At 33.9% G+C, this 16,664-nt stretch overlaps 1 protein-coding gene across 1 annotated transcript; it reads right to left on the bottom strand.

Annotated features, from left to right (window-relative positions):
* Positions 1–2,224: 2,224 nt before the first annotated feature.
* On the bottom strand, positions 2,225–4,453 carry LOC133676029 (pectinesterase-like). The gene is made up of 2 exons (XM_062097604.1): positions 3,279–4,453; positions 2,225–3,150 (listed from the first exon to the last, which is right to left on the bottom strand). The coding sequence occupies exons 1-2, from the start codon at positions 4,351–4,353 to the stop codon at positions 2,459–2,461; spliced, it is 1,767 nt and encodes a 588-aa protein (XP_061953588.1). The 5' UTR covers positions 4,354–4,453; the 3' UTR covers positions 2,225–2,458.
* Between the last annotated feature and the right edge of the window lie 12,211 nt (positions 4,454–16,664).

Genomic DNA, 16,664 nt, shown 5'->3' with positions numbered 1-16,664 from the left:
TATAAAAAAAATAATTAAACCGGTTTTTTTTAAAAACCAAAACTGGTTCAAACTGATCGGTTTTGGTTCGGTTATTTTAGAACAAAAACCAGTTTTTTTCCGGTTTGACTCGGTTTTTTTCTGGTTTGGCTTCGGTTCAGTTTTTTCTGTTTTAGGTTTATAAAACTGAAACCGAACTGAACCAGTTGATTTTTTAAAAATTCTAATTAATTTAATCAGTTTTTTGTATAGTTTTTTTTTCAATTATTTATTTTCTAGTTATCTCAATTGAATTGATTTTTTAATTTTTTTATCCATCCCTAACAGAGAAACATGTGATTCGCACAATGGAAGGTTATGCTTGCGGCGGAGCGCTGGCACCACAGTTAATACTATAGACTAAAAAAGTTGAGGTTTTGACATGGTGCTTCATAGTATTTTTTTTTTCTTCTGTTTTTTTCGTCTTGTTTGTCCTCAGTGTTTTTGGTTTAATCCTTGTATAAAAACAAAATTAAAAGAGGATCATAATGTAAAATGCATTGAATATGCATGGTCAAGCCCATATATTTCACATTTCTTATTTTGATTTTCAAGTTTATTTCTTATTTTTTTAGTTTATGGGAGAGAAAGTAATTGAAAAAGAATTCTAGTGATGACGTTGGTGCCAACATATTTATTTTAATGAGATGAGAGGAGTTTGATTTTTATTTTGTTGGCCAAAGTAGTTTGAGATTTGAAAAGATTATTAAGAGATATATTAATAAAAAAATTGAATTTATTTTCAACAAATACTTGTTCTCTATTTATTTCAATTAACTTAAATTTTTTTAAAGTTTTTATTTTAATCACTGCTCCCTTTTACTAGAAAAATGTACTCCCGATAACAATAAAAACCAAAGTTGTTCTTGAGAAGATTGCATAATTGTTTTAGATAATAGTATGTTTTTGTTTTATAGATAATTATGTATTAGCAAGATATATGAAATATTAATAATAATTATGATAATAAGATATCTTTATTTACTCACATTCTTTTTATTATTATTAAATTAAGAATATCTATGACCAAAAAATTATGTTTTTTTGTTGAGAAAATATATTAATTAGAAAAAGAAGGGATTATATGAGAATTGTTTTTTCAATGGAGTTTAAATTACCTTTTCTAATAAAAAATGATATTATTGTTGTATAATTAAATAAGAAAATTTGAAGAGCTTGACATAATATGACATTATATATTTTAATATATATTTTTATTTCAACTCTTTAACTTAAATTTTGGTTAGAATAAACAGACTTGTTATCATTTATTAGTATATATATATTAGATTCATGTATAAATTTTTTAATTGACCATTATAGTTTTTTTTCATGGGAAAAGAATTGCATCATCACCCATTTATTTCTTTGCATTAATTCCTTTTGCTTTATAAGCATGAAGAATCAAACTAATTAAAACACAAAATAACCTTTTTATGTTGGACCTAGTATTTATTTAAAAACTTAATCGAAATTATAGAATACTTATAAATTCTACCTCGAAAAGGAACAATTAGAGGAATATTTATTTATGAGAATATCGTATCATATGTGTGCACTTGTGATAGTGTAGTAATGTAAAATAAAAAAATTATTATTTTAATATATTTTTTTAAAAAATAACTATTATGATACTTTCAAATGTAAATAAAAGATTTTCAAGTACATAGAAATGATAATGGTAATGAGAAAGTGCACCACAATAGTCTTTATCTGAGAACTTGTTTATTTTTTCGTTTTAAAAACAGTTTTTTTAAATATTTTATTTTATTTTATTTTAAATTAATATTTTTTTAGTGTTTTAGATCATTTTAATTTTAATATATTAATTTTAAAAATAATTTTAAAAAACTAAAAAATAATATTATTTTAGTACTTTAAAAAACTTCAAAATCATTGCTTAACGGGCCAAGCTCAATTGGTGATGTGGTTGAAAATCATTGCTGGGCCTTGTGTTAGATTCTTCACGGCATGAAAACCATGAAAAAACACAGAATTGTTAACCATCATCTCTGTTCTTGTCTTTACGTGGAGAATCCTTATCCTTAATTTATATCGTAAGCGGGCGGGTTCCACAGAAAATGAACACATCTCTTGTAGGATGGACATGTTTTCATCTCTTAAAGAGGAAGAATGGATATCAACCCAACCAAGCACTGATAATAGCAAAGGTATATGCTTATAAATTTAAGCAGCATCAACAAAGTAAACTTCAATGATTTCACACACTATTATTCATAATTAAGAGTCCAAGCTAGGACCAAAAAGACAAGCTCCACAAACGGAGGAGAACGTGACGAACACCATAAACAGGAAGCGAAACTCTTAAACAAGGGAATGATAAACTAAGACATGCAGGTGATAAAAAGACAACCAATCGACAATCCAAGTACGCAGCGGAGGTAGTTAAGATGGTACGTAGCGTCATAAATAGACACGTTTAGAGATCCAAAGAGAATGGGAAGGTAGTGCATTTCAACCACGTACTACCAGCAATGAAATTGCGAGGAGTAAAGCTTTTAGCTTCAGTTGCAGCAGTAATCACCTTGTATCCTTTCCAGTTGACCCTTTCAGAGGTTGCAGCACCAGCCCCGCTGTTATTATACTCTCCGTAATACAACGTGTTCAGTGCATATTTTCCCCTCCACTCTAGCCACCCAGCCGGGTTTATCACATCACTTATGGTTGATTGCATGACAACCGTCCTTGAATACTCCTTCCAGGGTCTACCGAGATACGCAGAGAAATTGCTCGTGACTGGCAGTAGATCAGAAGTGGCGTGAATCCTGCTTTTCTGAATTACAATGCCAGTGTTTTGATTAGGATCGCTCCTCCCTTGGGCTGTTATTGTGATTCTTTGGCCTGGATTGGGACGACGAGCATGGATATCACAATCTTGGAAAACAGCTGCGGAATTGCCGAAGATGAAATCGACCGTGCCTGCTATCAAACAATTTATGAAGAACTGACGATTTGCGTGGACATGGAGGGTGTCTTGGTATCCAAGCACGTTGCATTTGTAGAATGCCGCGCGGTCAGAACTAACACGCAACGCCACGGCTTGGCGGTTGGACGGGCCGGCTGTGTTTTGGAAGGCGATGTCCCTGGCCAGGAATCCTTCACCCATTGCGGCTGCATTGTTCATGAGAAATGTAAGTATAAGAGCCTAAATATCTCTAGAATTATTCTATTTGTATCATTTTTTCTTAAAAAGAAAAGGAACAGTGTGAAAAATGAAGGGATCGAAAAACGAAAAATACCAACGGTGGCAGAACGGAAGGCTGTGATGCCATCCACCACACTCCTGCTTGCTGTAATGATCGTTTTCCTTCTTCCATCTCCAAGAAACATTAAGTTAGTCTTATTGACTGGTACTTGCACAGTTTCCCTGTAAACACCTGCCTTGATTCTGATAATGTACCTCTTACTGCTTCTCGTTGGGGCAGCAGCAACTGCAGCTGATACTGTACAATAATTCCCGCTGCCATCAGCAGCCACCACCACATCTGGTGTCAATGATGATGAGTACTGCAACAACCTCCTGTTGGCTACTGACAACCACTTTGGCCACCCACTTTCATTTCTACTGTTTTCCTCCTTGAGATTCCTCTTTGTGGTTTTAAGCTCATTGGCAACGCGAGTGGCTGTGATGTTCATGTTCATTGCCAGAGTATTCATGCACATTTTTCTAACATTATCTACTCCATCCGAAATATCTTTACGCACCTGCTTGTCTGCGGCGGTATGAGAGAAACCATCCATGATCGTGTCTTGGTAGGTTATGCAAGAACTCAGTGGGGTATTGATGTCCGGCTCAGTATCTTGATCGCTAAGAGGAATCTCGTTAGTATAGTACTGGAGACTGTTTAGAGCGTTTTGTAAATCACTTTGAGACAATTCATTGTTGTCCGTGGAAGCATCGAGAGCATCAGTTTGCTGATTGGTGAGTTTCATCTTATTGGTGGTTTTGTAACTCTCTATACCGGCGGTATTGGTGTCAATAGCTTGTTGAGTGGCTCTTATGGATTCTGTAAGAACATCGTTTTCGTCGTTGATAGCTGCCAAACTGGCGGCAGCTCCAGGGCCATTGGCAATCGCAGAGTAGCACAATTCTGGGTATCTTGTGGAGCTGCATGACATCTTTATAATGGAATGAGCAGCATCATTTTTGTTGGAGTTCTGTGAATTTACGGGAGTAACAACGGCAGCTATAGTGGCGACAAGCAAGAGAGAAACAAAGAGAGCTGAAGAGAGGCTTTTGTTTTTTTGGGAGAAGGAAATGTGCTTGCCAGAATCTGATATTTCGGTCAAGCTTCCATGATCCTCTTGGATCATTTTGATTCGACTGTGTAGAAAAAAAATGGAAAGAAATGAAGGGCGGGTATAGAGTCTGTAGACTTGCAGTGATGGTGTGTTTGATGGAGCATACACAAAACTGGACCATATATATAGAGACAAAGAAAGCAATTAATATTAAGACTTGGGATTTAGTGTTAATGTGTATGCATGCTGGTCTCCCTTGTGGCTCGCCGATCTAGTGTTTTGTGTTAATTTCTTTTTTGTAATCAGAAAACTCAAGTGGGGTCCTCCCTTTGTGATTGGAAGCTCTATATTAGGGAAGTCATTCCGATTCCTCTATCTTCTTCTGCTTTTCCTTTTCTTTTATTAAATTAACATATTAACTTTTCAATTTGTATTTACAATTCTTGTTGAATGTAAAAGAACAATATCATCACCCACATATTTTTTTTGTATTTAGAAAAAGATTGCTCCATCCGGCTAATTAAGTAGCGTGAAGAATCAAACTAGTTAAAACACTAAGTTACCTCCTAATTTTAGTCCTTGTTTTTATTTAAAAACTTAATTTAAGTCATCAAATACTTATAAATTCTACTTCGATGATGAACAATTAGAGGAATTACTTATGAGACTATCATATTACATGTGTGCACTTGTGATGGTGCACTTATCTACTCTTGAGAAGTTACACAGAAAATACCTATCGTATCAAAGATATTGTTTCAGGGACTCATGAAATAAGCTTAAAAAACAATGCTTTCTGTGTGATTCTATTAAAAGATCCTTCCCTCTTTCTTTTTTTAATCCATTTCTTATCTTTATTTGTCTAGCTAGTTCATGTTTATCCATAATATTTTGCCAGCAAGAACATCTAATGCCTGGCAATGTAGACGAGATTCTAATTATATATATTCTTGCTATATTCCGTTCTTCGTTCCCTCTTCTGCACTCCATGTCGATGCATTTTCCCTCTTTAGCATCTCCAGTTCTTTTTACGAGCAGTGATATAATGAATGAACGTTTAAAGGAAAAAGGAAGAATAAAGCGATAAGAAGATGGAGACCCAACATTATTAATTTATTACAAAGTAACATTTCTCTGGTAGATGTTCCTGCCTTCTGGGACCTTGTTGCCATAGCTCTACATCACGCCAATGATGCCATCAGAGTCTTCCATTGTTCCTTTCACTTTATAAATTGTTTTTTTTTCCTTCTTCTTTCAAAGATATAATTTTCATGTCGAGGGAGGTGTTGCACCCCATTGTCGTGATTAACGTGCATGTCTAAAGCTCCTGCACTAACATTACATAAGAATCAAGTAAAGTAGTATATAACATAAGAATTGAAAAGAGAGGAGAAGATAAGGACCCAGTAAATTAAGTAGTGTCAAATTAACGTGTAATACGAACACTGAAAAAAAAAAGCAGAAGAAGATGGAGGAATCGGAATGATGACTTGCTAGAGGAAAAAGTATACGATCACCTCGAGTTTGATTTTTTGGAGTGGCTGTTCATCTGTGAATTATGTCCAGAAAAGTATTCATAATATAAAAAGAAGAAGAAGAAGAAGAAGATAAACTCAAAATTCATTAGTCTAGTTTGAAAATTAAAGTATTTTTCCAGGTTTGTAAGTTAAGTTCTCACGCAGACCCAAGTGAGAGTTCAAGTAATACCCTACTATAGAACCATCTTTAACACAAACGTAGGATCCAACTTCAGTTTTCTGGTTACAAACAAGAAATTAACACAAAACACTCACAAATAATTAATTTCTTGGCAGATTCTTTATTTCAAAAATAATGGTTAAGGATGTAAAATTTTTGTTTTTAAATCATGATACCTTTTTTGATGTTGTTTTTTTTATAAGATTGAACATTATATATATGATGTTTATTATAAAGAAAGATAAATGGTGTGGTTATTTTATTGTTTGAAAATCGCTTTTCACCATCTTCCATATTATTATGGATTGGAACAATGATTTTTTTTAATTTTATTTAATTTTTAAATTTTTATTTTTTCATGATTGAACTCTTATCAACCCAAATTAGCATCCAATTACATGCTTTTTTAAAAAATAATTGAATTGAAAGATAAAGAACTGAAGTAAAAAAACACGGGTATAATAGATGGTGCCTTTCAATTTTATTTGAAAAATACATTTGGGTCCCCTATTTTTTTAAGCTATTAGGTGACCGGTCTATCTAATTATAAAAAAAACTATTTTGAAAACTAAAATTTATTTTCATCATTTTCTAGTTTATTAATTGCATGTATCAACTTTTTAATTAACAATTATAATTATTCATTAGTGTGAATAATCAAACTAGTTAAAACACTAAATAATCTTTTTATGCTGGACCTAGTATTTATTTAAAAACTTAATCGAAATCATAGAATACTTATAAATTCTACCTCGACAAGGAACAAATAGAGGAATATTTATTTATGAGAATATCGTATCCTATGTGTGCACTTGTGATGGTGCAGTAATCAAAGATATTGTTCAGGGACTCGTGAAAAACAATGCTTTCTGTGTGATTCTATTAAAAGATCCTTCCCTCTTTGGTTATATTCCGTTCTTGCTTCCCTCTTCTGCACTCCAAATATTTCGATGCATTTTCCCTCTTTAGCATCTCCAGTTCTTTTTATGAGTAGTCATATAATGAATGAACGTTTAAAGGAAAAGGAAGAATAAAGCGAGAAGAAGAAGAAGGAGAAGGAGGAGAAGAAGAAGGAGATTACCCTGCCCCAAGATTATTAATTTACTACAAAGTAACATTTCTCTGGTAGATGTTCCTGCCTTCTGGGACCTTGTTGCCATAGCTCTACATCACGCCAATGATGTCATCAGAGTCTTACATTGTTCCTTTCACTTTCTAAATTGTTTTTTTCCCCCCTACAAAGATATAATTTTCAATTACATTAAAAAAATCTTTTCACATCATGATTAATTAAGCTGGTTTAAAATAATATTCTCTGTGAATAGAAATAATAAGGTGTTTAAAGTCATCTATGAAAGCCAAAAAACATGCAAATAAGATTTTATAAAAAAGAAATAAAATACACGAAAAAGGGGTCACCAGGAGTGTATTTTCACCATTAATAAAAATATTGTTTGGTAATTAGTTGTTATATTTTTACTTAAAAAATAGTAGATCCGGCCTGTAATAAATTTATTTTTTTAATTAAAAAAACATGGGAAACAAAAACAGTTTTTTTTAATGTATTTTAATTTCAAATTACAAGAACTTAACAATTTTAAATAGACACATATACTCCTTGGATTTGGCTTATTTTCAGTTAGTGATAATTAACATGATATATATATTATTTCGGTGAAATCTTAAATCATTGGTTTTGAGATTAATAATTTAAATTTAAATAAAAAACCCACCAATTTTAAAAAGTTTCTAAGCATTCACTAATTTGCATGAAGTTTTAACGATTGAAAATCAGACTCATAATATGGATTCTACGCACTAGCTTTATTCGTAATTTTACTGTTAACTCAAGAGAAGCATAGTCAATCTTTGTGAAGGCACCCATGTTTTGATAAAAAATATTTACAAGTCGCGAGGGGTACTGTTGCACCCAATTGTCGTGATTAACGTGCTAACATTACACAAGAATCAAGTAAGGAATCAATTAAAGAAGTATATAACATAAGAACTGAGAAGAAAAGGACGACGAACCCAGTGAAGAAAAGGGCGAACCCAGTGAATTAAGTAGTGTCAAATTAACGCTGTAAATACAACAAGTGAAGGAAAAAAAGAAGCAGAAGCAGAAGAAGATAGAGGAATCGGAATGATTTGCTAGAGGGATACAAACAGGAAATTGACAGGAAAAAACTCTGACAAATCATTTATTGTTTATTTCAAAATAATGGGTAAGGGTGTAAATCTTGTTTTTGAAGCATGTTTTGTATACTAATTGAAGAATAAAATATTATAGAAAAAGAGAGAGAGATGTGAAGTGTTTTTATATGTGAATGATTAGGAATAAAAAGTAGAAGCTTAGGGTGTCGATACACAAAGATCAAAATTCATTAGTCTAAGTATGTGAGTTAAAGTATAAGTGTTTTTCAGGTTTATGAGTTAAAGTGTTTTTCATGTTTATATTTTAACTTCTCACGCAGACCTAAGTGTGAGTTCAAGTAATTCCCTAATATAGTCCTTCCCATCACAAAGGGAGGATGCAACTTGAGTTTCCTGATTACAAACAAGAAATTAACACAAAACACTCACAAATAATTTACTTAGCAGATTGTTTCTTTCTAGAATAAGATTTTGTTTTTTAAGCATGTTTTGTTAGTTTGTGTTTTGGCGAAAAAAAAAAGAGGAGGAAAAAAAGAAGAAGGAAAAGTAATAAGAGAAAAGAAAAACATGCATATTAATAAGGAATGATGAGAATTTGATGTAGTTGAGTTAGTGATAACAGCTGATTCTGAACAATTAGATGTGAGTTTGCTACAACTAGATGAGGATCTGTCTTAGAAAAATTACGTAGATGACCTATCAAATACATTTACGGACCAGTAAGACAGGTCCAGGTCTAAGATAAGGTTTGGTCGTGCCATACCAGAGTAACAGCTCAAAAAGGCCATAACTTTTGATCTGACCGTTGGATCGCGTTCAAATTTTTACACTAGTTTCTGAAGGCTGTTTTCTAGGACCTCGATTTTGGCAGTTTTTGTGATTTTCCTAGTTATTTTTGGATTTCATGCTATTTTTGGATTTTATGCTTCTTTCCTTTGTATTCTTGGATTCTTATTTTTGTTTTCTAGTTGAGGTAGGGTTTCTGTCATATTTAAAGTTTTGTAAACCTCTTAAGAAGGAGATTTTATCATTGTTATTCTAGAGAAAATAGAACCTGTGAACTTGAGGTTCATATTGGCAACCCCTTTTTCTCATTAAAATTCCTGTGTTTTTTCTTTGTTTTTACTATCTTTAGCTTCCGCCTGTATTAGTTGGTATCAGAGCACAATCATCCCAAGTTTATTGCGAGCTGTGTGTTGCAATCCTGTGGAAGAGAATTTGTTTACCGCTTTGTACACTAATAAAACATGGTGGGAAGAGATTGTGAAGCAGGGTGCGGCTATGAAAGGGATGAGGAGGACCCCTCCATTTTGAGAGTGGAATGTCTAAGAGCTTATCATCAAAGACATGCAAAGATAAATCGCACAATTAACCTGTAGACTAGAGAAGACGGAAAGCGTGACCAGGACTAGGAGAGTGATCATAGGTCCCTGGCCATAATTGAAAATCTGAGATAGATTCAAAGGAGACCACCCTTTAAGCGAGAAGAGAACAAATCTAAGGATTTTAGATTTCGTATCAAAATTCCTGAGTTTTCAGGGACTTTACAAAAGGAAGAATTCATTAACTAGTTAAATGAGATTGAACGGATTTTTAAATATAAAGATGTGACTGAACAGATACGGGTGAAGTTGGTTGCGATCAAATTAAAGGGTAGGGCATCTACTTGGTAGGTGTAGTTGAAGAAGATAAAAGAGTGACAAAGAAAAGCTAGAGTCAATGACTAGGACAAGATGAAGAAGAAGATGAGAGAACAATTTCTTCCTCTTGGCTACCCACAAACTTTATACCAGAGGCTTCACATGTTGAAAAAAAAAGGTAAATATGTCAATGACTACACTGATGAGTTTTACCAACTGGTTTCAAGGAATAATCTGGCATAAACAGAGGAACAACTAGTGGCATAATACCTTTGATGGCTTACAACAGTCCATTCATAATATATTGTGTCTTCAGTCTTTGTGGATAATGTTAGAAGTGTATCAGAGGGCTTTAACAATGAAGAAGTAATAGACTGTCAGGAATGTTACCTAAACTCAGAACAAACTAATAGAGGACGCAGTAGTGAACCAAGGCAGGCCACCAACCAAGCTATGCCAAACCAATAATATCAGCATGCAACATGCAACATGTTAAGGTTCTATTTTTAGACTTCGTTGCTTTAGATATGGTGGGTTGGGACATCAAATTAGCAAGTGTAGCAAATTAGAGAGTCGTCCAGGAAAGAATTTGCTTGTAGAAGAAGAGACATCGAATTTTACTAAGAATGATGATGATTCTAACAACGATGTTGATGTTTTGCATGGAGATGATGGTACTACCCTTGTGATTATAAAGAGTTTGTTGGCATCCAAGGGTGATTCTGATGAAAATTAGAGGCATATCAATATCTTCCACTCTATATGCACCATCAAAGACAAAGTCTGCAGTTTGATCATAGATAGTGGGAGATGCGAGAATGTGGTTTTTGTGGAGGTAGTAAGGAAACTTCAATTAGCGACTGAAAATCATCCCAAACCCTACAAGTTGACATGACTAAATAAAGATACCAATGTAATTGTGGATAAACGTTGCCTTATTTCTTTCTCTATGGGTCAAAAATACTTTGATAATGCTTGGTGTGATGTGGTCTCGATGGATGTCTGTCATAGCTTACTAAGGAGGCCGTGGAAGTTTGATAGGAGTATGGTTCATGGCAATAGGAAAAGCACGTATACCTTTAGTATTAAAGGGAAAAGTATAGTTTTGGCACCTAAGAGGGAGAATATTGAGATGAAGGCTGATAGTAGGAAGAATTTGTTGTCCTTATCACAGTTTATGAAGGAAATATGGATTGAGTGATTGGTGTTTACTCTAATACCTAGTAGTACAACCTGAAAAAAAAAGGAAGAAGAGGATGACAGTCCTTAAAAGGTATGGGATGCGTTGGTAGAATTTTTAAATTTAAGAGATAAAACACTAGATTGACTTGATGTTGGGTTCCAGCTCGCCAAACAAGGCAGCCTACAGTCCTAGTCCTAAAAAATCTGAAGAGTTGCATAGGCAAGTTTTGGAGTTGCTAGAAAAAAGGGATATCCAGAAATGTATGAGTCTTTACGTTATGCCAGCCTTTTTTATTCTAAAAAAAGATAGGTCATAGTGTATATGTTTGGATAGTCAAGCTTTAAATCGGATCATAATAAAATACAAATACCCCATACCACATCTAGATAACATGTTAGATCAGTTAGCAGGGTTTAAGGTATTTTCCAAGATTGATCTTAAGAGTGGGTATCATCAGATCATAATCAGACCGAGGGATAAATAGAAGACAACCTTTAAAACTCACCATGGGTTATATAAGTGGATGGTCATACCATTCAGACTGTTTAATGCTCCTAGCATATTCATGAGGCTTATGCATTAGGTATTAAGGTCATTCATGAGCAGATTTGTCATCGTCTATTTCGATGACATTTTTATTTATAGTCCCGCTCTAGAGTCTCAATCGGAACACCTACAAGTTGTTTTTGATACTTTGAGGAATGAACAATTGTATGTCAACCGAAATAAATGTAAGTTCTTTACTAATATTGTTGCTTTTTTGGGCTTTATTGTATTTATTGATGTGTGTTCAGGTTGATCAAAGTAAGATCTTTATAATTGTTGAGTGGCTGACAACGAAGAGCATCCACGATGTATGGAGATTTTATGGCCCTGTATATTTTTATAGAAGATTCATTAGAAACTCTAGTTCCCTTATTGTACCAATTATAGAATGCCTATAAAGATGTACCTTTTAATGAATAGATACGGTTGAAACTATTTTTCAGTTAATGAAGTAAAAGATGATGAAAGCTCTAGTTTTAACATTACCAAACATTGAGAAACAATTTGAATTAAATTATGATGCTTCAGGAGTAGACAACGAGGGAGTTCTTGGTCAAGATGGACACCTAATCGCCTATTTTAGTGAGAAATTACCCAGTTCAAAGAAGAACTATTCCACCTATGATTTGGAGTTTTACGTTATTGTTCAGGCTTTAAAGCATTGAAGGCACTACCTCGTGTAAAAGGAGTTTATTTTAATCACTAACCATAAAGCTCTAAAGTACATAAGTAGGTAGTATAAGCTGAGTCGTCGACATGCAAAATGAGTGTCATATTTGCAGGAGTTCACTTTTTAATTGAGACACCAAACATACAATTTAAATAAGTTGGTTGGTGATCTCAGTCAACGTGTGACTTTACTCAGTACCATACACACCTGTATGTTAGGATTTGATACTTCCTGCGAGCTATATTCAGGTTGTCATAACTCAATTTTTGATCATTTTATTTTAATAATAATAATTATTTTATTTACTAAAAAGGATAAAAAAATGATGATGATAAAAAAAATGATAAAAAACAAGTAAAATGAGATAAATGAAGAATGAATTAAAATTTGGGTTAAGGGCAACATGATTAGAATTTTTGGGGTTTAATTAAACTTTGAAATTAATCTAATTAAGCTTGGAATTAATTTAATTAATCCAATTAAGGGTTTAATTAGAGAATTGATAAGTTTTGAGACTTAATTGAGCTTGGAATTAATTGAATTAATCCAATCAAGGGTTTAATTAGAGAATTGATAAGTTTTGAGACTTAATTGAGCTTGGAATTAATTTAATTAATCCAATCAATGATTTAATTGGAGAATTGATAAGTTTTTGAGACTTAATTGAGCTTGAAATTAATTTAATTAATCCAATTAAGAGTTTAATTGAAGAATTGATAAGTTTTTGGACTTAATTGGCTTAGAATTAATTTAATTAATGAAATCAGGGACTTAATTAAAGAAATATCAAAGTTTGGGGTTTAATTGGAGTCCAAATTGCAAAAATTAAAATCCAAGGACCAGCATGAAAATGGCGCCGAAATGCAGGGGTCCAATTACAATTTAACTAGGGATTTATTACAAAATTGTCAAAAATGCAAGGTCCAAAATGCAAATAGCCATTAAACACCAAAAACGGCGTCGTTTTCCCATTACTGTTCATCTTTTTCCTGACTGAAACAGACGCACAGCGCCGCTCCCACCATTACACCTGCAATTAACACAATTTATGGCTTGAAGAAACGACATTGTTCTCTGGCTATAAAAGCCAGAGATAGTCCATGCAGGTGGGCGAAAAAGAACCCAGGAAAGAGAGGGCAGAACCGAAAAGCCACTGGAGACCCAGAACAGAGAAAAAAAAAGACCAGACTTTCATTCCTTTGTTTCTTCTCAAGGAAACAGAGGAGGTTAAAGAAAAAAAAGCAATGAACAGGGGGCAAAACTAGGGAAAGAAAAAGGCGGGCATCGCTAAAAAGCCCCTGGAGAAACACAGAACCAGGGGAAGAATAGAAAAAACTTTCATTCCTCTGTTTCTTCTTAAAGAAACAGAGGAGGCCACAGAGAGAGACCACGAGCAGCGGAGGAAGAAAGCAGCTAGCCCATCAGTCCTCCATCACATTTCCGTTTCTCTGCTTTTAGAGAGGAAGTAACACCGGGAACACAACAAGACGCAAGAACTGAAACTGTACAGAGCGGAGCAAGTTTTCTGCCCCTGTTTCTTCTCACAGAAACAGAGGCATTCATGCCTCACGATCATGAGGCACGAACGCTTGAAGAAAGGCCATTCTCTGGCCACAACAGGGGAATCACGGAACCAAGGACATACAGAGAGCAGAGAGAACCCGAAGAAAAACCAGGGGAAGGAGACTAGATAGAGAAAGAAAAACAGAAAAATAAAAAAGGGTAGAAAAAATAAAAAATGTGTATGCATGAATAAAAATAATGTAAATTTATTGGTTTATTCACTGACGTCAGAGTCAGAAATAAAAATACCGATTTAAATTTATATTATTTTTATTTTTTGTATTTTATTTTATTTAACTACAAAAAATAAAAAATATGTGCTTGCGTAAAAATAGATTTATTTTTATTTATTTATTCACTGACACTAGAGTAGGGAATAAAAAATATTGATCTAATTTTTCTTTGTAGCTACGAATTTTTACCAACGCCAGAGTTGGAATTATTCGAGCTCAAATATTCATTGACGCCAAAGTCAAAAATATTATAAACAAATCATCATAGTATAACCGAATAAATGTTTAGCAATTGAAGACAAAACCAACAATGCAGTTTGCTTTAGGCAGAACGTTTAAGGGGTGATAATATCTTCCCTTTTACGTAATCAATCCCGAACCATAGAATCTCTGTTGACTAGTTAGGGTTCCTAGTTACCATAATACTAGGTGGCGACTCCTCAAACAAGACCTTTTCCCTTAAAAGAACAAGATGCCAGAAATCTGTTCTTTTTCTATAATATAATTAAGAGATTATTTTGTGGGTCGCCGCGATGTCGGGTGCGACACAGGTGATGCCTCGTTCAGTTAGATTTATACTGAGTTATCGGAGGGAGGTAAACGAGATAACTATGTGCTTTTAAATGGTTATCTTTTTCATGATTTGCAACTTTGTGTTCTAGTTTTCTCTTTACGAGAGCATATCATTCATGAATTGTATTGTGAAGGGCATTTTAGACGGGATAAGACGTTGGCTTTGGTGTCCATAAATTATTATTGGCCTGAGTTACCTGGATAGGTTTCTAACTTTGTTAAGAGATGTGCTGTTTTTCAAAGGTCGAAGTGAACCTTATTGAATACTGGATTTTGTATTGGACTTACCCCGTACACAACAGGCTATAAATTCTATTTTTGTTGTAGTTAACAAGTTCTCGAAGATGACCCATTTTATAGCCTGCCGAAAGATTATAGATGCATCTTGGGTAGGCTAATTTTACTTCAACGAGATGGTTCGTTTGCATAACATTCCTAGGTCCATCACTTCAGATAGGGATGTCAAGTTCATGAGTAATTTCTTGGAAAGTTTGTGGGGAAGAATGGGAACTCAGTTGAACTTTAGCAGTGCTTATGACCCTCAAACAGATGGGCAGACAGAGGTGGTTAATCGCAGTCTCGATAATTTACTACGAAGCCTGGTTGGAGATAAGCCAAAATAATGAGATATGACATTCCCACAAGCGAAGTTTTTTTATAATAGGTCTTGAAATCGGACCACCCAATTGAGCCTCTTTGAGATTGTCAATGGACTGAATCCTTCTAGAGAATTTGAGTTAATTCTCGTTCCTCACATTAGACACTTGAGCATCTAAGATACCAACATGAAAAATTACTTGCATGAGATTTATAAGCATGTCAAGTAGACAATCAATGACAGTAATGCCACGTATAAGGTTCTAACTGATACTCATCATAAGAGAGTGTTGTTTGAAGTCGATGATTTGGTGTGGGCAGTTCTTACACGTGATAGGTTTTCAGTTGGAGAGTAGAACAAGCTAAAAAAAAGAAAAATAGGTCATTGTGAGGTGTTGAAGAAGATAAATGATAATGCCTACAAGATTTGTCTTCCTTATTATCACTTGACTTCCTATTTAGAGGAGGAATAGAACTCGAGGATGAGTTCTCTCCAACCCGAGGAGAATGATGTAGTTGAGGTAGTAATAACGAGTGATTCTAAGTAATCAGGTATGAGTCTACCACAACTATATGAGAATCTGCCCCAGACAGATTATGTGAATGACCTAGCAGATACATTTATGGACCAGTGGGGTAGGTCTAGGCCTAAGAGGAGGTTTGATCGCGCCATACCAGAGTAACAACTTAAAAGGGCCATAATTTTTTATCCGACCGTTAGATTGCGCTCAAATTTTTACAGGAGTTTCCAGAGGCACTTTTTCTTAGATTAGCATGGAATTGCTACTTTGATCATTAAGTCTTTTGATTTTTAAAATCTCACCCCGAGGGCTCAGGTTTGGCATTTTTTTTTATGATTTTTCTTGTTATTTTTTTGATTTTATGCTATTTTTAGATTTTATGCTTCCTTTCTTTGTAATCTCGGATTTTTATTTTTGTTTCCTAGTTGAGGTAGGGTTTCTGGCCTATTTAAGGCTTTGTAAACCTCTTAAAAAAAAGACTTTATCATTGTTATTCTAGAAAAAATAAAACTTGTGAACTTAAGGTTTGCATCGACAGCCCCTTTCGCTTATTAAAGTTCATGTGTTTTTTATTTGTTTTTACTGTATTCAGCTTTGGCCTGCATCAAAATTACTCACTAAATAAATACTCCAAGTATACATTTACTAGGATTATAAATCTGCAAAGCACACCCTATCGAGTCTTGATGTGCAAAAATAGTTAGCTCAACTTCACAAAAGACTAACAAATAAATCGAAGCTCAACAAGCCAAAAGGAGACCACCCTATACATTAACACTAAATCCTCAATCTCAATATTAACCCTTTAATTAATTGCTTTCTTTGTTTCTATATATATGGTCCTCCTCAATCTCAATATTAACCCTTTAATTAAATGCTTTCTTGGTTTCTTTATATATGGTCCCGTCTTATATTGTTCCTTTCACTTTATAAATTGTTTTTTTTTTCCTTCAAAGATTGAGAGGAATCGGAAATATTAATAGTTTCAAATTAACGTTGTAAATC

This window comes from Populus nigra, chromosome 1 (genome assembly GCF_951802175.1).
Source record: "Populus nigra chromosome 1, ddPopNigr1.1, whole genome shotgun sequence".
Classification (NCBI taxonomy): domain Eukaryota; kingdom Viridiplantae; phylum Streptophyta; class Magnoliopsida; order Malpighiales; family Salicaceae; genus Populus; species Populus nigra.
Note: the sequence above shows the minus strand (reverse complement) of the source record. Positions and strands in the feature narration are given on the sequence as shown.